At 42.3% G+C, this 26,359-nt stretch overlaps 1 protein-coding gene across 4 annotated transcripts in view; it reads right to left on the reverse strand.

The window, feature by feature from the left end:
- Positions 1-25,344, reverse strand: part of LOC134343845 (uncharacterized) — a 68,240-nt gene extending 42,896 nt beyond the window's left edge. For 2 of the 4 annotated variants that reach the window (XM_063042653.1, XM_063042624.1), the window contains exons 1-3: positions 25,108-25,240; positions 24,772-25,011; positions 21,160-22,724 (exon numbers count right to left, since the gene is read on the reverse strand). In XM_063042653.1, the coding sequence (XP_062898723.1) occupies positions 21,160-22,724; positions 24,772-25,011; positions 25,108-25,204 (1,902 nt within the window). In that variant the 5' untranslated portion in view covers positions 25,205-25,240. The other 2 variants (XM_063042642.1, XM_063042632.1) reach the window with 2 other exon arrangements.
- Between the last annotated feature and the right edge of the window lie 1,015 nt (positions 25,345-26,359).

A 26,359-nucleotide genomic window follows, 5' to 3' on the forward strand; every position in this document is an offset into this window, starting at 1 on the left:
TTCTTTAATCATCATAGTTTTCACAACTACCCTTCTTGTTTCCTTTACCTTACACGATTCAATATCCTTCTCCTCAGTGAATACTGAAGAAATTGTTCAAAATGTTCCCCATCTCTTTTGGCTCTGCACATAGCCGTCCACTCATTCTCTAAGAGACCAATTTTATCCCTCACTATCCTTTCGCTATTAATATAACTGTAGAAACCCTTTAGATTTATTTTCACCTTACTTGCCAAAGCAGCCTCATGTCATCTTTTAGCTTTTCTAATTTCTTTAAGATTCTTTTTACATTCTTTATATTCCTCGAGCACCTCTAACTCGAAGTTGCCTATGTTTATTGTCGATCCCTCTCTTTTTCTGAAACAAGTTTGCAATATCCCTTTAAAACCATGGTTCTCTGAAACTTTTAACCTTTCTTTTCAACCTAACAGGAGCAAAGATCCTGTATCCTCAAAATTTCACCTCTAAATAACCTCTATTTCTCTATTACATCCTTCCTATAAAACAAATTGTCCCAATCCACTCCTTCTAAATCCTTTCGCATCTCCTCAAAGTTAGCCTTCCTCCAATCAAAAATCTCAACCCTGGGTCCAGTCCTATCCTTCTCCATAATTATATTGAAACTAATGGTATTGTGATCCCTGGACCCAAAGTGCTCCCCAACACATACCTCCATCACCTGACCCATCTCATTCCCTAACAGGAGATCCACAACACTGCTCCTTCTCCAGTTGGTACCTCTAAGTATTGCTGCAAAAAAAAAAAAAAAAAAAACAACAACAACAACAACTATCCTGCACACATTTTACAAACTCCAAGCCATCCAGCCCTTTCACAGAATGGGCTTCCCAGTCTGTGTGTGGAAAATTAAAATCTCCCACAATCACAACCTTGTGCTTACTACAAATATAGAACATAGAATAGTACAGCACAGTACAGGCCATTCGGCCCACAATGTTGTGCTGATCCTCAAACCCTGCCTCCCATATAAGCCCCCACCTTAAATTCCTCCATACACCTGTCTAGTAGTCTCTTAAACTTCACTAGTGTATCTGCCTCCACCACTGACTCAGGCTACTCCGAGTAAAAAACCTTCCTCTAATATCCCCCTTGAACTTCCCACCCCTTACCCCAAAGCCATATCCTCTTGTATTGAGCAGTGGTGTCCTGGGGAAGAGACGCTGGCTATCCACTTTACCTATTCCCCTTATCATCTTGTACACCTCTATCATGTTTCCTCTCATCCTCCTTCTCTCCAAAGAGAGAAGCCCTAGCTCCCTTAATCTCTGATCATAATGCATACTTTCTAAACCAGGCAGCATCCTGGTAAATCTCCTCTGTACCCTTTCCAATGCTTCCACATCCTTCCTATTGTGAGGTGACCAGAACGGGATACAGTACTCCAAGTGTAGCCTAACCAGAGTTTTAGAGAGTTGCATCATTACATCACGACTCTTAAACTCTGTCCCTCGACTTATGAAAGCTAACACCCCATAAGCTTTCTTAACTAGCCTATCCACCTGTGAGGCAACTTTCAGGGATCTGTGGACATGTACCCCCAGATCCCTCTGCTCCTCCACACTACCAAGAATCCTGCCATTTACTTTGTACTCTGCCTTGGCGTTTGTCCTTCCAAAGTGTACCACCATACACTTCTCCAGGTTGAAATCCATCTGCCTCTTCTCAGCCCACTTCTGCATCCTATCAATGTCTCTTTGCAACCTTTGACAATCCTCTACACTATCTACAACACCACCAACCTTTGTGTCGTCTGCAAACTTGCCAACCCACCCTTCTACCCCCACATCCAGGTCGTTAATAAAAATCACAAAAAGTCGAGGTCCCAGAATAGATCCTTGTGGGACACCACCAGTCACAATCCTCCAATCTGAATGTACTCCCTCCACCACCACCCTCTGCCTTCTGCAGGCGAGCCAATTCTGAATCCACCTGGCCAAGCTTCCCTGGATCCCATGCCTTCTGACTTTCTGAATAAGTCTACATTGTGGAACCTTGTCAAATGCCTTACTAAAATCCATATAGATCACATCCACTGCACTACCCTCATTTATGTGCCTGGTCACCTCCTCAAAGAACTCTATCAGGCTTGTTAGACATGATCTGCCCTTCACAAAGCCATGCTGACTGTCCCTGATCAGACCATGATTCTCTAAATGCCCAGAGATCCTATCTCTAAGAATCTTTTCCAACAGCTTCCCCACCACAGACGTAACGCTCTCTGGTCTTATAATTACCTGGACTATCCCTACTACCTTTTTTGAACAAGGGGCCAACATTCACCTCCCTCCATTCCTCCAGTACCATTCCCATGGACAATGAGGACATAAAGATCCCAGCCAGAGGCTCAGCAATCTCTTCTCTCGCCTCGTGGAGCAGCCTGGGGAATATTCCGTCAGGCCCCAGGGACTTATCTGTCCTAATGTATTTTAGCAACTCCAGCACCTCCTCTCCCTTAATATCAACATGCTCCAGAACATCAACCTCACTCATATTGTCCTCACCATCATCAAGTTCCCTCTCATTGGTGAATACCGAAGAGAAGTATTCATTGAGAACCTCACTCACTTCCACAGCCTCCAGGCACAGCTTCCCACCTTTATCTCTAATCGGTCCTACCTTCACTCCTGTCATCTTTTTCTTCACATAATTGAAGAATGCCTTGGGGTTTTCCTTTAGCCTACTCACCAAGGCCTTCTCATGTCCCTTTCTTGCTCTTCTCAGCCCCTTAAGTTCCTTTCTTGCTTCCCTATATTCCTCAATAGACCCATCTGATCCTTGCTTCCTAAACCTCATGTATGCTGCCTTCTTCCACCTGACTAGATTGTCACCCATGGTTCCTTCACCCTACCATTCTTTATCTTCCTCACAGGGACAAATTTATCCCTTACATCCTGAAAGAGATCTCTAAACATCGACCACATGTCCATAGTACATTTCCCTGCAAAAGCATCATCCCAATTCACACCCGCAAGTTCTAGCCTTATAGCCTCATAATTTGCCTTTCCCCAATTAAAAATTTTCCTGTCCTCTCTGATTCTATCCTTTTCCTTTTTTTTTAAAATTTTATTTTTTTATTTGGATAAGGAGTTCACAATTATCATGTACTTTTTTCACACATATAACCTTTTCCATTTTTTTATATGTATAAAACTACAATTATTTATACATTCTTAAGTATACATTGAGATGATATAAAAGCAAAATAAACATTTAAATAGATAATTATGTACTGTGGTAAATCTAACCTATTAGGCTAAGTAATGAAATTAGTTGTTAAGAAAAATGGTAATAATAGTTTCCATACAACCCTTCTGGACCATTTCCACTGGTCCAAAATGTTGCATACAAGCCTATATACCAACCATTGTAGGTGTTTATATCCCAATTTGTTCGTGCTTGTTCCTGCCCGCAGACATAATTATCCAATCCCTATGTACTTATTTACTTAATTTTTTCATTTTTTTTTATCCCTTTCCCAAATCTTTCCCTTTACTTGTGTTAATTCTCTATTTTCCAAAAAAAAACAAACATTTAGACTAGGGGTGCTTACATTAGCAATATTACTGTGTTGATGAGAAGAGCAATATAAATCATTAGGAGAGTCATCTAAAGTCTGCTCGCATTGGGGTTATATATTCAATCCATTTATTCCAGATTTGATAAAATGTTTCTTTTTGAGTTCTCAGGGAGTAGGTCAACTTTTCCATTTTAAATATTTCCAAGATAATTTCGTACCAATCTTCTAATGTAGGTGGTATTGGATTTAGCCATTTTCTAGTGATTGATTTCTTACTTGCCGCTAAGAGGGCCTGCAGCAACTTCATATCTTCCTTCTGTTCAAGGAACAATACATGCCCCAAATAGAGCGTCTCAAAGTTCAGAGGTATCTGGGACCTAAGTACCTTAACTAATGTTCTATGAATACCTTCCCAAAATAGACTTAATTTAGGGCAATTCCAGAAAATATGAAAATGATTTGCCTCCTTGGAGCTGCACCTTCTCCAACACATCACATTTGTATCTTTATATTTTTCCTGATATGGGGTCTTGAAGTATCTTATAATGTTTTTCCAACAATGTTTTCTCCAAGTCAAAGAATTAGTCGAGGACCATTGAAAGCTGCAGATTTTCCCCCAAGCCTCCTCTGAAAGTACCAACCCCGCTTCTTTCTCCCACTTCTCTTTAATATACAGTGTATTTACATTTTTAGCATGGGAGAGTGCATTATATAGGCGAGAAACTGATTTACTAAGTATTGAACTGCAAGCCGAATTCAGAATCTTGAAAAATTCTAATTCTACTGTTGATAGGTCTGTATATCTACAACTCTGGTTAACATAGTTTCGTATTTGAAGGTACCTAAAAAAGTCATTGTGTTCTAGGCCATGTTTGTCCTGCAGGATTTGGAAACTTTGTAATACTCTTTTATCTATAAATGAGAGGTAGGTTGTAAGACCTTTCTTTATCCATAGCTCAAATCTTTTATCTCCTCTGTTGGGAAGGAATTCGGTATCATATGCACACCATCTAAAGAGTTTTAGTATGTTATTAATTCCACATGAATTAACCACCTTCTGCCATACTTTTAATGTAAGATTTATCCAAGCATTATTAAATTTTTCCAACTGGGCCATCAATCCTTTGTCAGCTATTGAGGCCTGAAGAGGAAAACTGTCAACTAATCCAAATTCTATTTCCTTCCATCTAGCCTTATATTCCCTATTACACCAATATAACAGAGGGGTTTATCTGTGAGGCATAAAAATAATTTCTCAGGCAAGGAAGAACCATACCTCCTCTTTCCTTCCCTAACTGTAAAGTGTTATATCGAATTCTAGGTTTCCTTCCTTGCCAAATGAAGCGGGAAATCCATTTGTCCCATTCCCTGAATTGATTATCATCCACCTCCACTGGTAAAGTACGGAAAATATATAATAACAGAGGAAGAATATTCATTTTTATAGTATTTATCCTTGAATTTAAACTTAAAAAGGGGATAAGATTCCATCTATGCATATCTGCTTTTATCTCTGAGATTAATGGCCCATAATTTACCTGTGACAGTGTTGAAAGATCCTTCGGCAGGGTTATTCCTAAATATTTTAATGATTTAGCTTCCCACTTAAGATCGTATGTATCCTGCAATTTTTTGGATGGTGTATAATTTAGGGACATAACCTGCGTTTTCTTTACATTTATTTTATAACCTGATATTTTCCCAAAGTCATCCAACAGTGTAAACAATCCTATAAATGATTTTTCTGGTTCACTCAGATAGACCAAAACATCTGCGAATAACGCCACTTTCTGTTCAATCCCTGCCACCTTGATACCTTTTACGATTTCGCTCTGTCTTATTAGTTGGGCAAGTGGTTCAATATATAGCGCAAAAAGGAGAGGAGAAATTGGGCATCCCTGTCTAGTGCCTCTCTCTAAAATGAAGGAGTCAGAGAGGTCCCCATTTATCTTAATTCGGGCTGTTGGGCTGTCATACAGAGTCTGAATTACTTTAATAAACCTTTCTTGAAAGCCGAATCTTCCTAACACTCTGTATAGGAATGCCCAACTAACCGAATCAAAAGCTTTCTCAGCGTCCAATCCTACTACCATTGTCTCTGTCTCGTTCTTATTAACCTGTTCTAATATGTGCAGAGTTCTCCTTATGTTGTCCTGTGTTTGTCTTTGTTGAATAAATCCAGTCTGGTCTAAATGGATTAGGCCAGGTAAAAGCTTTTCCAATCTGTGCGCTAATATAGATGTAAATAGTTTGTAATCTAAATTAAGAACACTAATTGGCCGATAATTGCCACATTCTAGTTTATCTTTACCCTCTTTAGGAATAACTGAAATAATCGCTTCTCTCCAGGAAGGTGGAGTTTCTCCTCTCTGCAAGATCCAATTAAAGGTGTTAAGTAGTAATGGGGCTAACTGTGTCTTCAGGGACTTGTACCACTCTGAGGTAAACCCATCAGAACTCGGGGACTTTCCAGCCTTTAACCTAGAGATGGCCACGTTCAGTTCTTTGACAGTTACTGGTTCTAATAAACTTTCATTTTGTAAATCTGTAAGTTTAGGTAGATCTAAAAAATTCAATACACTGTCTATATAGGGCTCATTGGGGGGCCCGGGGTTGGGAGTACAGCTCTCGATAATACGTTTCAAAACTCTCTTGAATTTTCCCTATTGTACTCTCCACAAGCTTTGTCTTTGGATTCTTTATTTTATGAATTGTAATGTCTGCTTGTTGTTTTCGTAATTTATATGCTAATAATCTAGCTGATTTACCTCCTACTTCATAATTCTTTTGTCTCAGGTAAAGAAAATTTCCTTGAGTTTCCAACGTATAAATATCATCAATTTCACTTTGCAATTTCCTAATTGATTCTATCCTTTTCCATGATAATGCTAAAGGCCAGGGAGTGGTGGTCACTGTCCCCCAGATGCTCACCCACTGAGAGATCTGTGACCTGACGTGGTTCATTACCTAGTACCAGATCTGGTATGGCATTCCCCCGGTCAGCCTGTCCACATGCTGTGACTGGAATCCGTCCTGGACACACTTAAACTCTGCCCCATCTAAACCCTTGGAACTAATCATGTGCTAATCAATATTAGGGAAGTTAAAGTCACCTATGATAACAACCCTATTCCTTAATATCTGCTATCTCCTTACAAATTTGCTCCTCCAAGTCTTGTTCCCCATTAGGTGGTCTATAATACACCCCTATAAGCATCACTACACCTTTCCCTTCCTCAATTCCACCCAAATAGCCTCCCTAGACGAGTCTACTAATCTATCCCGCCAGAGGACTGTTATATTTTCTCTGACAAGCAATGCAACACTCCCCCTCTTGCCCCTCTGATTCTATTACACCTGAAGCAACGAAATCCAAGAATATTTAGTTGCCAATCACACCCCTCCTTCAACCAGGTTTCACTAATAGCTACATCATCACATTTCCAGGTATCAATCCACACTCTAAGCTCATCCACCTTTCTTCCAATGCTCCTAGCACTAAAATAGATGCATTTAAGAAACTCTCCACCTCTTACTGTTTATCCTTAATTGAGCAAACAACTTCATCTTTTTTTTCCCTTCTCCCCTACATCTTTAGTCTGAGTGCTCCTGATCTGTCCCCTGCCTATCCTCCCTCACACACTGTCTACTAGCTTTCTCCATTTGTGAACTAACCTCCTCTCTCCTAGTCTCTTCAATTTGATTCCCACCCCCACAACCATTCTCATTTAAAGTTTCCTCAGTAGCCTTCACAAATCTCCCCGCCAGGATATTGGTCCCCCTAGGATTTGCCCTCTTGTCCTAGATTCCGACACCATGGGAAGCATCCTTGCCACGTCTACCGTCTAGAGTTTTCAATATTTGAAAGGTTTCAATGAGATCTCCCCTTTTATCCTTCTAATTTCCAGTGAGTACAGACCCAGAGTCTCATATGACAACCCTTTCATTCCTGGAATCATCTTTGTGAATCACCTCTGGACCCTCTCCAATGCCAGTACAGCTTTTCTTTTGAGGAGTTCAAAACTGTTCACAATACTCAAGATAAGGGCTCAACAGTGGCTCATAAAGCTTCAGCATCACATCCTTGTTCTTGTATTCTGGACTCTTAAAATGAATTCTAACACTGCAGTTCCCTTCTTCACCACTGACTCTACCTGCAAGTTAACCTTTAGGGTGTTCTGCACAAGGACCCCCAAGTCTATTTGCAACTCAGACTTTTGGATTCTTCCCCCCCCCCCCATTTAGGAAAGAGTCTGCACATTTATTTCTACTACCAAATCACATGACCATGCATTTTCCAACATTGTATTTCGTTTGCTACTATCTTGCCCATTATCCAAATCTGACCAAGTCCTTCTGCAGCCTACCTGTTTCCTGAACATGACCTGCCCCTCCACCAACTGCTGCAGAACCAGGAAAGGATCAAGGTGCATGTGGCACCTTGTCAAAGGCCTTCTGGAAGTCCAAATATACAACATCCACTGACTGCATCCCCTTTATCTACCCTACTTGCAGTCTCCTCAGAATTCCAGCAGGTTCGTCGGGCAGGGTTTCCCCTGAAGGAAGCCGTGCTGACTTTGTCCTACCTTGTCCAGTGTCACCAAGTATTCCATAACCTCATCCTTAACAATTGACTAACATCTTCCCAACCACTGAGGTCAGACTAACTGATTTATAATTTCCTTTCTGTTACCTTCTTCCTTTCTTAAAGAGGACAAAAGCTTTGTGAACAAAGGATTGGGGGGCACTACATCTCTGGTCCCTTAGAATACCTTCAATAATTTTCCCATAACTAATATCAGACTCACGAGCCCATAATTTCCTAGTTTATGTTTAGAACCTTTCTTAAAGAGTGGAACATCATTGGCAATCCTCCAGTTCTCCAGCATCTCTCCTATTGCCAAAAGTGTTTTAAATATCTCTGCTAAGGCACAGCAGTTTCTGCGCTTTCCTCTCATTGGGTCTGGGGGAACACCTTGTTAGGCCTTGGGGATTTATCCACCCTGATTTGCCTCAGGATAGTAAACACCTCTTCCTCCTCCAATCTGAAGTTGATGCTACTTTGCCTCGCTTCTCTAACTTGTGGGTCTCCCACACAAACACAGCTGCAAAGAATGCATTTAAGATCTCCCCCATCTGTTTTGGCTCCACTAATGGATTATCATTCGGGTGTTCCAGAGGACCATTTTGTCCCTAGCAATCATTTTGCTCTTAACATACCTGTAGAATCAAGATGAGAAAATCTGCAGATGGTAGAAATCCAAGCAGCACACACAAAGTGCTCCAGGAACCAGCAGGCCAGGCAGCAATTGTATCGAGTAGAGTCAATGTTTCAGGCAGAGGCCAGTCCTACACCAGTCCTGATGAAGTGACTCCACCTGAAATGTCCTGTTTACTCTTTTCCATAGAAGCTGCCGAGCCAGCTGAGTTCCTCCTACATTTTGTGCCAGTTACCTGAAGAATCCCTTGGGATTCTCCTTCACCTTGGGATTCTCCTTCATCTTGCCTGCTGAAGCACTTCATGCTTTCTTTTAACCTTCCTGATTTCTTTGTGTTCTCTTGTACATCTTGTACTCCATAAGCACCTCATTTGCTCCGACATGCCTATACCTGCAATGCACCTCCTTTTCTCTCTTAACCAGGGCCTCAATAGCCCTTGAAAAATAAGGTTTCCTACACTTGATGACTTTACTCTTTATTCTGACAGGCACACATGTATAAGCTTTGTACTCTCAATGTTTTGTTTTTGAAGTCCTCCCACTTTCCAAGTACATCTTTGCCAGAAAACAGCCTGTCCCAATCTACACTTGCCAGATCATTTCTGATACCATCAAAATTAGTGTTTCACTAATTTAGAATTTCAACCCGCACACCAGACCCATCTCTTTGCATAGTTACTTTGAAACTAATCGCATTGTGGTCATTGGATGTAAAGTGCTCCCCTACCCAGACTAATACCTCAGCAGGATCTGGACCAGCAAGATATAATGGGCTGAAAAATGGCAGATGGAATATTTAATGCAGACAAGTGCAAGGTCTTGCACTTCATTAGAACCAAACAGGGTAGAATTTACACAGTTACACAGTGAGTAGTGTGGTAGAACAAAGGGATCTGGGAATAGACGTCCATGATTCATTGAAAGTCGTGTCACAGACAGATAGGGTAATAAAAGAAATCTTTTGGTACATTGGCCTTATAGGCCAAAGTATTGAGTACAGGAGATAAGATGTTATGTTGAAGTTGCATAGACATTAGAGAGGCCTAATTTGGAGTATTGTATGCAGCACCTACCTACAGGAAAGATGTAAATGACATTGAAAGAGCACAAAAAATTCAGAAAAGTGGTGCCAGGTTTGAAGGACCCGAGTCATTACGAAAGATTGAATTGGTTCAGATTTATTCTTTGGAACGCAGAGTATTGAGAGGACATTTGATAGAAGTATACAAAATTATGACAGGTACAGATGGAGTAAATACAAGCAGGCTTCCCGCCCCTGGCTCCTAGAGGTTGGGTAGGACTAAAACTAAAAGTCATTGGTTAAGGATGAAAGGCGAAAAGTTTGAACGAAGAACATAGAAATCTACCGCACAGTACAGGCCCCTCAGCCTACAATATTTCACTGACCATGTAACCTACTCGAGAAACTGCCTAAAATTACCCTACCATATAGCCCTCTATTTTCCCAAGCTCCATGTACCTATCTAAGGGGCACTTAAAAGACCCTATTAGAAACCATAGAAAAACTACAGCCTTTTGGCCCTTCTTGACTGTGCCAAACCATTTTCTGCCTAGTCCCACTGACCTGCACACGGACCATATCCCTCCATACACCTCCCATCCATGTATCTGTCCAATTTATTCTTAAATGTTAAAAAAGAACCCGCATTTACCACCTTGTCTGGCAGCTCATTCCATACTCCCACCACTCTCTGTGTGAAGAAGCCCCCCCTAATGTTCCCTTTAATCTTTTCCCCCCTCACCCTTAACCCATGTCCTCTGGGTTTTTTTCTCCCCTTGCCTCAGTGGAAAAAGCCTGCTTGCATTCACTATCTATACCCATCATAATTTTATATACCTCTATCAAATCTCCCCTCATTCTTCTACGCTCCAGGGAATAAAGTCCTAACCTATTCAACCTTTCTCTGTAACTGAGTTTCTCAAGTCCTGGCAACATCCTTGTAAACCTTCTCTGCACTCTTTCAACCTTATTTATATCCTTCCTGTAATTTGCATTCCAGCTCTTATACTCAATACTTCAATTAATAAAGGCCAATGTATCAAAAGCTCTCTTTATGACTCTACCTACCTATGACACCACTTATAGGGAATTTTGTATCTGTATTCCCAGATCCCTCTGTTCTACTGCACTCCTCAGTGCCTTACCATTTACCTTGTATGTTCTTCCTTGGTTTGTCCTTCCAAAGTGAAATACCTCACACTTATCTGTATTAAACTCCATCTGCCATTTTTCAGCCCATTTTTCCAGCTGGTCCAAGTCCTTCTGCAAGCTTTGAAAACCTTCCTTACTGTCCAATACACCTCCAATCTTTGTATCATCAGCAAACTTGCTGATCCAATTTACCACATTATCATTCAGATCATTGATATAGATGACAAATAACAATGGACCCAGCACTGATCCCTGTGGCACACCACCAGTCACAGGCCTCCACTCGGAGAAGCAATTCTCTACTACCACTCTTTGGCTTCTTCCATTGAGCTAATGTCTAATCCAATTTACCACCTCTCCATGTATACCTAGCGACTGAATGTTCCTAACTAACCTCCCATGCGGGGCCTTACTGAAGTCCATGTAGACAATATCCACTGCCTTCCCTTCATCCACTTTCCTGGTAACCTCCTCAAAAAAACTCCAATAAATTGGTCAAACATGACCTACCACACACAAAGCCATGTTGACTCTCCCTAATAAGTCCCTGTCTATCCAAATGCTTGTAGATTCTGTCTTAGTACTCCCTGCAATAACTTACCCACTACTGACGTCAAGCTTAGCAGCCTATAATTTCCCAGATTACTTTTCGACCCTTTTTTAAACAACGGAACAACATGAGCCATTCTCCAATCCTCCGGCACCTCACCCATAGACACCGACATTTTAAATATATCTGCCAGGATCCCTGCAATTTCAACACTAGTCTCCTTCAAGGTCCAAGGGAATACCCTGTCAGGTTCTGGGGATTTATCCACTTTAATTTGTCTCATGATAGCAAGCACCTCCTCCTTTTCAATCTGTACAGTTTCCATGGTCTCACTACTTGATTCCCTTAATTCCATAGACTTCATGCCAGTTTCCTTAGTAAATACAGATGCAAAAAACCCATTTAAGATCTCCCCCATTTCTTTTGGTTCCGCACATAGCCGACCACCCTGATCTTCAAGAGGACCAATTTTATCCCTTACAATCCTTTTACTCTTAATATACCCGTAAAAGCACTTTGGATTATCCTTCACTTTGACTGCCAAGGCAACCTCACGTCTTCTTTTAGCCCTCTTGATTTCCTTCAAGTATTTTCTTGCACATTTTATACTCCTCAAGCACCTTATTTACTCCGTTTCCTATACATGTCATACAGCTCTCTTCTTCTTTATCAGAGTTGCAATATCCCTTGAGAACCAAGGTTCCTTATTCCTATTCACTTTGCCTTTAATCCTGACAGGAACATACAAACTCTGCACTCAAAATTTCTCCTTTGAAGGCTTCCCACTTACTGATCACATCCTTACCAGAGAACAACCTGTCCTAATCCACACTTTTTAGATCCTTTCTCATTTCTTCAAATTTGGCCTTTTTCCAGTTTAGAACCTCAATCCTAGGACCAGATCTATCTTTATCCATGATCAAGTTGAAACTAATGGTGTTTTGATCACTGGAACCAAAGTGCTCCCCTACACACACTTCCCTCACTTGTCATAACTCGTTTCCAAACAGGAGATCCAATGTTGCATCCCCTCTAGTTGGTCCCTCTATATATTGATTTAGAAAACTTTCCTGAACACATTTTACAAACACTAAACCATCTAGACCCCTAACAGTATGGGAGTCCCAATCAATGTATGGAAAATTAAAATACCCTACCACCACAACTTTATGTTTCCTGCAGTTGCCTGCTATCTCTCTGCAGATTTGTTCCTCCAATTCTCACTGACTATTGGGTGGTCTATAATACAACCCCACTAATGTGGCCATACCTTTCCTGTTTCTCAGCTCCACCCATAAGGACTCAGTAGACAAACCCTCTAATCTGTCCTGCCTGAGCACTGCTGTAACATTTTCCCTGACAAGCAATGCTACCCCACTCCCACCTTTCATTCCTCTGCCTCTATCACATCTGAAACATCGGAACCCTGGAATATTAAGCTGCCAGTCCTGCCCCTCCTGTAGCCAAGTTTCACTAATTGCTATAAATGTCATAATTCCACGTGTCAATCCACGCCCTCAACTCATCCGCCTTCCCCGCAATACTCCTAGCATTGAAATATATACACCTCAGAAGATTTTTACCACCACTCACAACCTTTCTATTAGTGGATTTGCTTAAACTTTTAACATCATTTATTTTCACCCCAGCCATACTGTCAGCTCTGGCACTCTGGTTCCCATCCCCCTGCAAATCTAGTTTAAAGCCTCCCCAATAGCACTAACAAACCTCCCTGAAAGGATTTTGGTCCCCTTGTAGTTCAAGTGTAACCCGTCTCTCTTGTACAGGTCCCACCTACCCCAGAAGAGGTCCCAATGATCCTGAAATCTGAAACCCTGCCCCCTACACCAGTTCCTCAGCCACTTGTTCATCCTCCAGAGCATTCTATTCCTTTGTTCATCCTCCAGAGCATTCTATTCCTACCCTCACTGGCACGTAGTACAGGTAGCAATCCTAAGATTACCACCCTCGAGGTCCTGCTTTTCAACTTCCTACCAAACTCTCTATACTCACTCTCCAGGACCTCCTCACTCTTCCTGTTATGTCATTGGTACCGATGTGCACCACGACATCTGGCTGATCACCCTCCCACTTCAGAATGTCATGCAAGCGATCAGAGACATCCTTGACCCTGGCACCCGGGAGGCAACAAACCATCCTGGATTCTCTGTCACAACCACAGAACCTCTAACTATCGAGTCCCCTATCACTACCGCTCTCCTCTTTTTCCTCCCTCCCTTCTGCACTGTAGAACCAGACTCAGTGCCAGAGATCTGGCTGCTGCAGCTTGTCCCAGGTAAGTCATTCCCGCCCCCCCCCCAGAAGTATCCAATGCGGTATACTTATTGTTGAGGGGAATGGCCACAGGGGAACCCTGCTCTGCTTGCCCTTTCCTCTTCCCTCACCTGAAGGTGACCCAATTTCCCATGCTCTGTAACTATTATCTATAATCTCTTCATTCTCCCGAATGATCCACAGGTCATCCAGCTCCTGCTCCAATTCTCTAACGCGGTTTGTTAGGAGCTGCAGCTGGATGCACTTCTTGCAGGTGTCGTTGTCAGGGACACCGGAGGGCTCCCTGACTTCCCACATCCTGCAAGAGGAGCATTCCAACATCCTGCCTGGCATTCTCACTACTCTATTGTCAGCAGTGTATTCCACGCACCCACCACTCTGGAAAACCCTCTGTACCTGCTTCAAAGCACCGTAAAACTATGCCCCCTCATGTTAACCATTTCAGGCCTAGGAAAAAGCCTCTGGCTATCCATATGATCAATGTCTCTCATCATCTTATACACTTCTATCAGGTCACCTCTCATCCTCTGTTGCTTCAAGGAGAAAAGGCCAAGTTCACTCAAACCATTCGCATAAGGCATGCTCTCCAATCCAGACCACATTCTTGTAAATCTCCTCTGCACACTTTCTATAGTATCTACATCCTTCCTGTACTGAGGTGACCAGAACTGAGCACATACTCCAAGTGGGGTCTGACCAAGGTCTTGTATAGCTGTAATATTATCTCATGGCTCTTCAACTCAGTCCCACAGTTGATGAATGCCAACACACCATATGCCTGCTTAACAATCTACACAGCAGCTTTGAGTGTCCTGCGGACACGGACCCCAAGATCTCCGAGATGTCCAGTGTGGACACTGTCAAGAGTTTTACCATTATTATGGTGTCTTCAAATTATACCGACCAAAATGAACCACTTCACTCTTATCTGGGTTGAACTCCATCTGCCACTCCTCAGTCCAGTTCTGCATCCTATTCATGACCTGCTGTAACCTTTGACAACCCTCCAGACTATCCACAGCACCCCCCACTTTTGTATCATCAGCAAACTTACTCACCCAGCCTTCTGCTTCTTTATTCAGGTCATTTATATATATATATATATATTTTTTTTTAAGATTCACAAAGTATAGATCCCTGCAGAACACCACTAGTCACCAACCTCCATGCACAATATGAACCATTCACAACCACCCTTTGTCTTCTGTGGTCAAGCCAATTCTGGATCCACAAAGCATGGTCTCCTTGGATCACATGCCTCCTTACTTTCCAAATGAGCCTTGCATGGGGAACCTTACCAGGATGCTGCCTGGTTTAGAGAGTATGCATTATGATCAGAGATTAAGGGAGCTAGGGCTTTACTCTTTGGAGAGAAGGAGGATGAGAGGAGACATGATAGAGGTGTACAAGATAATAAGGGGAATAGATAAAGTGGATAGCCAGCGCCTCTTCCCCAGGACACCACTGCTCAATACAAGAGGACATGGCTTTAAGGTAAGGGGTGGGAAGTTCAAGGGGGATATTAGAGGAAGGTTTTTTACTCAGAGAGCGGTTGGTGCGTGGAATGCACTGCCTGAGTCAGTGGTGGAGGCAGATATACTAGTGAAGTTTAAGAGACTACTAGACAGGTATATGGAGGAATTTAAGTTGGGGGCTTATATGGGAGGCAGGGTTTGAGGGTCGGTACAACATTGTGGGCCAAAGGGCCTGTACTGTGCTGTACTATTATATGTTCTATGCCTTACTGAAATCTATAGACACTACATCCACTTCAACGTGTTTTATTACATCCTCAAATAATTCAATCAAGCTCATAAGGCACGACCCACCCTTAACAAATGCTCAAATTCTGCCTCTCAGGGTCTTCAACAACTTGCCCACCACTGAAACAGGACTCACTGGTCTACAATTTTCTGGGTTATCCCTACACCCTTTCCTGAACAAGGAAACGTTTGCAACCTTCCAATCCCCTGGTACTCCTCCCGTCCCTATTGATGTTAATTTCATTGCTAAAGGCTCAGCAATCTCCTCCCTCACTTCCCACAGTAGCCTGGGGTACATCTCATCCAGTCCTGGTGACTTATCCAACAATGCTTTTCAAAAGCTCCAGCACATCCTCTTAATGTCTATATGCTCAAGCATTTCAGTCTACTGCAAGTCATCCCTACAATTGCCAAGGTCTTTTTCCCCCCAGTGAACACTGAAGTACTCATTAAGTACCTCCGCTACATGCACGTTTCCGCTATCACATCTGATTGGTCTTATTCTCACACAGCTCATCCTCTTGCTCTTCACATACTTGCAGAATGCCTTGGGGTTTTCCTTAAGCCAGCTCACCAAAGCCTCCATGGCTCCTTTTAACTCTAATTTCTGACTTGGACCCACAATGACTCAGTAGATAATCACTCTGACTTCCTCCTTTTCTGCAGCCATGACACTTATCCCTGATTAGCAATACCACCTCTTTTGCCCCCCCCCACCCCCCATCCTTTTTGAAGCACATGAAACCTGGTACTCCACAGCCATTCTTGCCCCCGAGACATCCAAGTCACAACGTCATAGTTCCACGTTGATCCATGCTCCAAATTCATCCGCCTTGTTTATGATACTCCTTGCATTAAAATGTACACACATCAAAACCATCACACTGAGTGCATCTTTGCACTATCATCTGCCTATCCTTCCTCAAACTCCCAACAAGTTTCCTGTACTTGTGTGCCAACCACCCCATCCTCTGCCTTTTCACTTCAGTTCCCACTCCCTTGCAAAACTAGTTTAAACCCTCCCCAATAGCATTAGCAAACTTCCCCACCAGGATATTGGCATCCCTCAGATTCAAATGCAACCCACCCTTTTTGTACAGGTCACACCTGCCCCAGAAGAGGTCCCAATGATCCAGAAATCTGAATTGCTGCCCCGCTCCAATTCTTTAGCCACACATTTATTCGTCACCTCATTCCATTCCTATCTTCACTGTTGTGTGGCACAGGCAGCAATCCCAAGATTCATACCCTGGACATCCTGCTTCCTTCCCAACCCCCTGTATTCTGCTTTCAAGACCAACTTCCTTTTTCTACCAATGGCATTGGTACCAATACATACCATGACCTCCAGTTATCACTCTTCCATTTCAGGATATTGTGAATGCACTCAAAAACATCATGAACCCTGGCAGCTGGGAGGCAAAGTCTTATCTCCTTACCTTGTCTAGGCCCATCCTCGCCAAAGCCCCACCACTCCAACAACTGCTCCACTAGGCAATGTCTCCCTTTTATCCTGGAACCTTCCCAGTGGCCTTGTGCGATTATACTGTATTTGTGCACTTCTCCCAATTGAAGTTTGAGGGGAACACAAAGAGAAACCTTCACTCAGAGTCATGATAGTGTACGAGCTTCCAGTGCAAATGGTGCATGCAACCTTGATTTCAATGTTTCAGAAAAGTTTGGATAGGTACATGGATCAGAGGGATATGAGGGCTATGGTTGATAAGAGTAGGCAGTTTAATGGTCCAGTACAGACTGGATGGGCGGAATAGCCTGTTTCTATGCTGCAGTTCTCTATGATTCTATGGAAAAGTACTGTTAGCTTAGAGAGGAATTGCTTTGGAAAGTACAAGAAAACAAATCCACAGAAGGGAATTCAAGTCCACAGCCAAACAGTGGAAAATGGTGAAAAACTTTCTGGGGAAGGAGAGGTCATTATGGAGGTGTAGGCACCAAATGCATGGAAAAGTACCCATGTTAGGGGTTTTGAAGGGCATGAAAAGGGGCATTTCCTTTGTTATGAGTGCAAGAGAGTGAGAAACAGAAAGAAAGAAAGCAGGCTGCATGTGATTGTCAGATATATGGTGCACTCCAAGTCAGCTTGCTTAGCAGATAAGTATTCTTTTGATTTCTGTACCACTACTGTTGGCATTTGTTTTTTCCTTTCTGTATTGCATTTGTGCTGGTCCTAATGAAGTATTTTCTTGTGGCCTTGAACAGACATGTCAGCTCCTCTGTTTGCAAATACATATGCAAATGTCCTGAACTGAACCAGGAAAGAACAGAAGGAAATTTAAAATCATTTTTACGTACAATGACCTGTAGAGTAACTGGTATTATACAAAATTCCAGCATTGCCTCAGTGCTCATGCACTTATACATCTTATTGACTTCCTTGTTCACCAAAGACATATGAAAATACACTTCAAAGGCAGGAGATTGAGACTAAGAGGGAAACTGCATCAGCCGTGATGAAATGGCAGAACAGACTCAATGGGCCAAATGGCCTAATTCTGCTCCTATATCTCATGGTCTTGCCTGAAATACCATGGGCTCTAAACTTGTTAAACAGCCTTGTGTCTTGCACCTTGCCAGATCGTCTGAAAACCCAAGTACAAAACATCCACCAAATCTTCTTCATCAATCTTGATTGTTAATTTTTTCAAAGAATTCCAACAGATTCGTCAGGCAAGATTTTCCCTCAAGGAAACCATGCTGACTATGGCTAATTTTCTAGTCCATCAGAACGATGCTAGAATCTTAATTCATGAAAGATCATTGTCTCCATAACCTCTTTCAGAACCCTGGAGTGTACACCATTTGGTCCAGGTGACTTCTATACCTTCAGATCTTTCAGTTTCCCAAGAACCTTCTCAAGTAATGACAGCTTCATTCACTTCTGTCCCCCAACATTCTTGAACTTCCAGCATACTGCTAGTGTCCTCAACAGTGAGCACCTATGCAAAATAACAATTTTGCCTCTGTCATTTCCTTGTCCACCATTACTACCTCTCCAGCATCATTTTCCAGCAGTCTGATATCCACTTTATCTAAAAGAACTTTTGGTATACCTTTAATATTATTGGATAGCTACCTTCATATTTGAGAAAATTTGCAGAAGCTGGAAATCCAAGCAAAACACAAAATGCTGGAGGTACTCAACAGGCCAGTCAGTATTCGTGATTTTTATAAATGACCTGGATGAGGAAGTGGAGGGATGGGTTAGTAAATTTGCTGATGACACAAAAGTGGGGGGTGGGGCGGAGGGCGGTGTTGTGGATAGTGTAGAGGTCTGTCAGAGGTTACAGCGGGACATTGATAAGATACAAAACTGGGCTGAGAAGTGGCAGATGGAGTTCAACCATTGGTGGTTCATCTTATTAGGTCAAATATGATGGCAGAATATAGCATTAATGAAAAGACTCTTGGCAGTGGGGAGGATCAGGGAGACACTCAAAGCTGCTGCACAGGTTGACTCTGGTTAAGGTGGCATAGGGTGCATTGGCCTTCATCAATCGTGGGATTAAGTTTAAGAGCTGAGCAGTAATGTTGCTGCTATAAAGGATCCTGGTCAGACCCCACTTGGAGTACTGTGCTCAGTTCCGGTCACCTCACTACAGGAAGGATGTAGAAACCATAGAAAGGGTGCAGAGGAGATTTACAAGGATGTTGCCTGGATTGGGGAGCATGCCTTATGAGAACAGACTGAGTGAACTCGGCCTTTTTTCCTTGGAACGACAGAGGATGAGAGGTGACCTGAAAGAGGTGTATAAGATGAGAGGCATTGATCACATGGATAGTCAGAGGCTTTTTCCCCAGGGCTGAATTGGCTAGCACGAGAGGGCACAGTTTTAAGGTGCTTGGAAGTAGTTACAGAGGAGATGTCAGGGGTAAGTTTTCCTTAAAAAACGCAGAGGTGAGTGCGTGGAATGGGCTGCCGGTGACACAGGATCTTTTAAGAGACTCTTGGATAGGTACATGGAGCTTTGAAAAATAGAGGGCTATGGGTAACCCTCGGTCATTTCTAAAGTACGTACATGTTCCATGTGGGCTAAAGGGCCTGTATTGATTGTGCTGTAGGTTTTCTATGTTTGTCTCAAGTGCTGCCTTTCTTTCTTTTGTCATTTTTTCAAAAACTCAAGTTTGGAAGACATGTAGGCTATCGCCCAAATCCACACTTTCTTAAATCCAAATACATCCTTCACTCCAATTCTTCATTTTCCTACAACTGATGCAAAGCTCACTGGCCTTGGAGACAACTAAACAATACCATCTTGTTTTGCTGTCATCATTCTATGGCACACGAGCATCCCTTTCCTGACCTCAGTATGCTCAACATCCTTCTCCTGGATAAATGCTGATGTAAAGTGCTCATTAACATCTTGCTCTCTGGCTCCAGGCACATGATAATGTACACAGCAGAATTAGACCATTCAGCCTACTGTCTGCTCCACCATTTGATCATGCTTGATTTTACCCCCTCAAAGTTCAAAAGTTCAAGTACATTTATTATCCAAGTATTTATACAGGCAGTCAAAACAAAAACTCATTTAAAAAAAGTGAAACACCCAATGTTTAAAAAAAAACAAACCATGCAAATAAAAGCAAATAATATTCAGAACTGAAGTTATGAAAGCATCCATGCCCTCAAAGCCAGTTTCAACCCTATTCACCAGCTTTCACAATTGTGTTTAATATTTCAGTAATATTGTAAATATATTAAACATTTGTTTACACAATTCATAATAGGTTTGTAAAGATATATGAACAGTATACCTCATCACACCCGCACGTCATGTGTGTGCCTCACTAAAATAAAATGAAGTACATGTTATTCCTAGATCCATGCTTTTCTTTCAATTAGTTTTGTGTTTGGGAGTTACAAGAATTAACACCCATCATTTTTGACATCCTTACTAATCAAGAAACCATCAACCTCTACTTTAAGTATACCCCAATGCCTTGTTCTAAATGGATGTCCCTCTATTGAGGCTATGGCCTCTGGTCCTAGACCCCCCCCCCCAACCATAGGAAATATCTTCTCCATGTCCATTCTATCTAGGCCTTCATTATTTGGTAGATACATTCTGTCGTCTAGTAGTCCTATCTTTTGCCTTTTCAAGTATAAAAGGCTTGTAATTCTTACTTTCCAAGTACAATTTGTCTCCTTTTAGCCTTCCCAATACCATGCTTCACTTCTCTCCTGCCTTCCTAAGAGTCCATCTGATTCTAGATCACCAAAACTTGCTTTGCTTCTCTTGACTAAATTTTCAACATAAAAGATGCCAGATCTTTGCCATCTCATTGTTCCTGCATTGACCCACTGGTTTTTAAATGGTCCCCATGTTCAATTTACCTAGTAAAAGCTGCCTCCAAACTGCTGCTTCAGTTCCTGCCCAATAGTATCAGCATTAACCTTTCCCCAATCCTTAGTCTTCTTATCCATAACCATTTGAAAACTTAACAAATTAACATTCACTCTGATCCCTCAATGTATTCCAATAACTTATCCAAATTAAACTGAGCTGAACTTTCCCATCTCGAAACAGTTGAAATAATCAACTACAATTAAAGCTATTTGCTGCCCCACACTGTTTCACTAATTGCTAAAATATTATTACCTCTATGGAATCTGAAGAGTAACGAGATTTTTTGTTTCTGCTTGTTCTGAGTGATTCTCTGGAAATCCTGCGACATCGTCGCCATACATTGGACACTGAAGTCCCATGAGTTAAATGGTCCTTTTTCAAATCCTCTTTCTCAGACAAGGCATCACTACTGATATTCCAAGTAGCAGAGTTATTTCTGCAAACATGCTTTGCGCCTTTTCCTCTTAGAAGGTCTTTTCTGCAACCACTGCAAAATTGCTTTCTCTCAGAAAGGTGTTGGTTCTCTTTACCGCCAACATCGTCACTGCAGGCAGAGGATGCTGGGCAGAAGGATGAAGAATAGGGATTGCACATCAAGTGAGAGTATGACACCTGCCTTTTTCCGTGTATGACATCAAAGAGATCAAGTGACGATTCCTCATCCTTTGAGGAGATCTCTTCAAAAGATCCACTGGGGTCTCCTGGTTGATGTTGCAATGTTGGAGAAAGACCACTTTTACAGTAACTGCTTCTTGCTTTGTCTTGTAGCCATGCCAGGACACTTGCAGAAGGTATATATTCTTCAGCTGACTCAAGGGAAACATCACTTTTCAATAGCTCACACACCTTTTCTTCATTTAATGGCTCTGTTGAACTAATGGGCTCATTTTCTTTATTAGTTGCATTCTTCTCTTCCATTCCACATTGACGAACAAGTCTACTTGGACTCCTGTGCAATGGAGACTTTTCAGACACCTCAGGCACAAACTCATTTGCTAGAAACTTGCAGCTTTTATTGTTTCTGCTGAGCAGGCTGTCCACTTTGCCAAGCCTGCCTGGGCAGCTCAAAGCCTCATCTTTCGTTCTAGTTTCAAACCCAGTTTCTGGAAATTTGTTTGAATCTTGCAAAATTCTTTGTGACTTGCTTGGAAGAGTACGTTCTTCTGGAACTTCAGTTTTCTTGATTATTTTGTCAGCTTCAAATGGGCCATAAAAGGGCACCCCACTATCACAGGCACTAACAGACCAAACTTCACATTGAATACCATCTTCTACCTTTTTATTAGGTGTGTTATACAAGGGAACAGTTGCTTCAAATGACCTCCACACATTGATTGAAGGTGCTCCTTCACTGCACTCTATCCTTATCTTTTCCTTTTGTAAAGCATAGCCACCTGTTTTGGTGCTCTTGGCTGTAACAGCTGTTTCTTCTGTCTCATTAGACTCTCCTTGTAATCCTTGTTGCAGGCCTCTTTCTTGGAGGATCTCAACAGGGTTAGAGGCTGATTCAGTACCAGGGGGCTGCTGGTCCCTTAGTACAGCTGCTTGACTGCTACATGCCGTAGTTTCAGTAACCACATCAGTCCTTTTGGGTTGGGTTGGATTGGTTTCACTTGTGTCTGTTTGGACTTCTGAATTAGTCACATTTCTTCGGAAGGGATAGTGCCGGAATCGGGCAGAGTGATAAAACGCCGGTCGAGCGACAAAAGAATTAAAATAGGGTCTCCTCAAATTCGTGTGAGCCATTGGTGACTGTGGGCCATAGCTTCTTGGGAATGGCATGGGACACACAGGGTAATACAAACTACCACCAATTTCTAACAGGAAGAGAGACAAAAATTACTTTCATATAATCAATAATTAATCCCTACAAACAAATTGCAAGGTTCTTAATCCACACCACAATTCTACCTAGCATTTTGGGAACTGAAAATGCCAAGTAATTTTAAAGGAGACATTCCTTCACATAACAGTAACGTTTATGGCCAGCACCTAACAAACATTAAATTTAAACAAATCAGAAAGTCAAACAAAATGGTAACAAAAGGAGGCAAGTTGCAATGTCAAACAGATGTGACAATGGAAGAATTCAAATCAGAATTGCATCCCCTTAATGGAAAATTAGTCTGGCCACTACTTAATTAATTTTGGGATATGGATGTCACCAAAGTTAGCATTTACTACCTATCACTAGATGATGTTGGTCGAGTGTTAGTGACATAAAGCTCAAAAACCAACCTTGTAGAAGACACCATAACTATGCTTACTGTGCTTAATTTTATTCGTTACACTGGGTCCATTGTCTCAAGTGCTTTGAGGATTCAAGTAGTGCCTCAGATTCAGATGTTGTCCAAGTACATACCTCCATACATAGTTAACATCACCATCATGTTCTTGGTGAGAACAAAATCTTAACTGTTCGCCCTGTGTACTCAAACCCATCTCAGGTTTTAAATGTTTCAGTAATGGGATCAAGATTCTCACCATCCACCTCATCGATGAGTTGAAGGGCTTATTTCTGTGCAGGCAGCACGTGTCCAAATCCAGATGGTACTAGACACTGAATAGAATCTGCTGGCGCTTCAGAAAGATCCAACCATCCCACAAATGTATTTTGATACAGGTAAGTGGTGCAAATGGGCTTAGAAAAACTATCTGAATTTAGAACATCAAACCTAACAGCGGAATACAGGCTTTTTGCACAAAGTTGTGCCAACCTTAAACCTATTCCAAGATCAATCTAACGCTTCCCTCCCACACAGCCCTCTATCTTTCTATCATCCATGTGCCCAAGAGTTTCTGAAATGACCCCGTGTAGTAGAGGTTTATAAGATTGAGAGGCATAGATAGACAAGACAGACAATATCTTTTCCCCAGGGTTGAAGTGCCCATTGCTAGGGGGCATATATTTAAGGTGAGAGGTGCAAGTTCAAAACAGTTGAGGGGCAAAAGTTTTTTTTTTGAAAAAACTGAGTGCCTGGAATGTGCTACCAGGGTTTGTGGTAGAGTTAGATACTTTAGGGCTTTTAAGAGACATTTAGATAGGCACATGGATGTGAGGAAAATGAAAGATAAGGACATTGTGTGAGAGGAGATTACTTAGCCATTTGATTCCTAATTTAATTGGATGAGCACATTGTGGGCAGAAAGGCCTGTTGCTGTGCCATGTTCTACCACCCCTGTCAGTGCAGATGACAGTGGGGGGGGGGGCCTGACCCAGAGGCAGCCAGTCTATATCAACATTTAAACGATGGACAGCGCAATGGGCATGACCCAATAAACACCAAGTCACCTTCCAGTTAAACAAATGACAAAGCTACGACCTACCTCCGGCCAAAGAGACGACCACTCCCTTTCGATTGTTTACACGACAGTACACTGATCGTCAGGAGTAAGAGTGGCGGTCCCAGACACTCAACCCAGAGCCCTTCACCTCCTGCATCCTCCCTTAACTACCAGTGCTGAACGCAGGTTAAAGGCTGAACTGAACCCGGGATAGAGCGGCGTTTATACAATTAATCCGTTGATTATGAATCCACTGCAACAATTAAAATAAACGCATGAATCAAGCGATTAAAGTGACAGATGAAATTAACCGCTAGAGGAACTCAACGGGCCGAACAGCGTCGGTGATAGCAGAGGGACGTTCAACCGTATATGAGGCGAGTCTCGATGCAGCTGACCACCCCTCTGCCTCCACAGACACTGGGCAACCCACTGAGTGTTGTTTTGTACTCAAGATCCCAGCGCCTGTGGTTTCTCGTGTCACCAGCGTTTTAACCAACCATACATCTGCCATCTCACAGTTGCATGCGAATACACATCTCTCCTCTCAAAAATGTATGCGACGGCGAATCTACTCACCTACAGTCGGATAGAAGTACGGGTGGAAGGAGGGAGGGTGCATGAAATGAGACACGGGAGGTACAAACATCTGTGGTGGCGGCAGTGGCTGGAAGAAGAAGGAGCGGTTCTGATTGGGCGGGAGGCCATCTTCCGTCCTCTGGTAGCTTGGTGAAGAATTCATAGCGACTCGTGACAAGCAAACAATTAAAGTTAAAATCCAACTATCTGGGATCCGTGGCAGATTCATCGGAGCTCCAACTGGAAAAAAAAGGTGAAATATATAGAGAACTTCCAAACCCATTACTAAACACACTTCCACACAATAGGAAATAGGATTATTTTAAATATAAACACCTAGGAGCAATTCTGGTCGTGATTTTGAAACAGCAAACACACCATGTACTTCAAACTCCGTATTTAAACCAAAGACTAGAGAGAAATCAAATATCATTCGCTTTGGAAACCCCCCATCAGCCTGATCCTCGCACAGAACAACCTTCCCTACCTTGGTTCGCCGAGAACCGTGCATTTATCAATTAGCGGCAACAAGCAGCCAGTCAGGTGAATCCCCTAATTTCACTGACAGCTCTGATTCTCCACTCCCTGCGCTTTATGCTGACCACTCCGATTTTATGCAGTAGTTATGGCTACGGCTTATTCCACAACTTTCTGGCGTTACTTTCGGACAAACGTGACGGTGGTGTAAATGTTCAACAGGTGTGGAAACTTTATGCCTTCTACTACCGAGAACTGCTTCTTGCCAACGGAAGTAACTGTGATTAGTTCAAACTAAGAGTAATTAGAAACAATTTCAGATTTTTATTTTGGATTTCCAGCCGCCACATTTTTTTCTGTCATCCATTTTATTCAATTGCCCCGTCACTATGGTCAACATTTCTGATGATTGGATCTTGTGTAACTTTTCGTTGGACCTGCATTGTCTTGTACACCTCGTAACCCCTCCCTGCTGTACTGCTGGCAGTTCATCTTTAAATTGGTTTAAAGTTATAGTCATATAGAAGTACAGCACAGAAACAAGCCCTTCAGCCCATCTAGTCTGTGCTGAACCATTTAAACTGCATCCTCCCATCAACCTGCACCTGCACCATAGTCCTCCACACCCAATCATTGTGTCATTGGCAAATCTGATGATCCAGTTAACCACATTATAACTTCAGATCATTGATATAAATGACAAACAACAACAGATCCAGCAAACATCCTCGAGGCACTCTACTAGTCACAGGCCTCCAGTCAGAGAGGCAACATCTACTACCACTCCTTGGCTTCTCTCACAAAGCCAATGTCTAATCCAATTTACTACCTCATTTTGAATGTTGAATAACTGGACCTTATTAATCTACCTCCCATGTGGGAGCTTGCCTCCCAAGCCTCGCTAAAGTCCATCAACTGCCTTGCTTACATTAAGTTTCCTGGTAAATACCTCAAAAAACTCTATAAGATTGGTTAGACATGACTTTTCTGACCCACACTTAGCTATACTGATGATTCCTAATCCATCCATGTCCATCCAAATACTCATACATCTAGAACCTTACAATACCTTCCAATACCTTCCAAGTTTTGGTCCCCTAATCTGAGGAAA

The sequence above is a fragment of the Mobula hypostoma genome, chromosome 1, assembly GCF_963921235.1.
Source record: "Mobula hypostoma chromosome 1, sMobHyp1.1, whole genome shotgun sequence".
NCBI lineage: Eukaryota > Metazoa > Chordata > Chondrichthyes > Myliobatiformes > Myliobatidae > Mobula > Mobula hypostoma.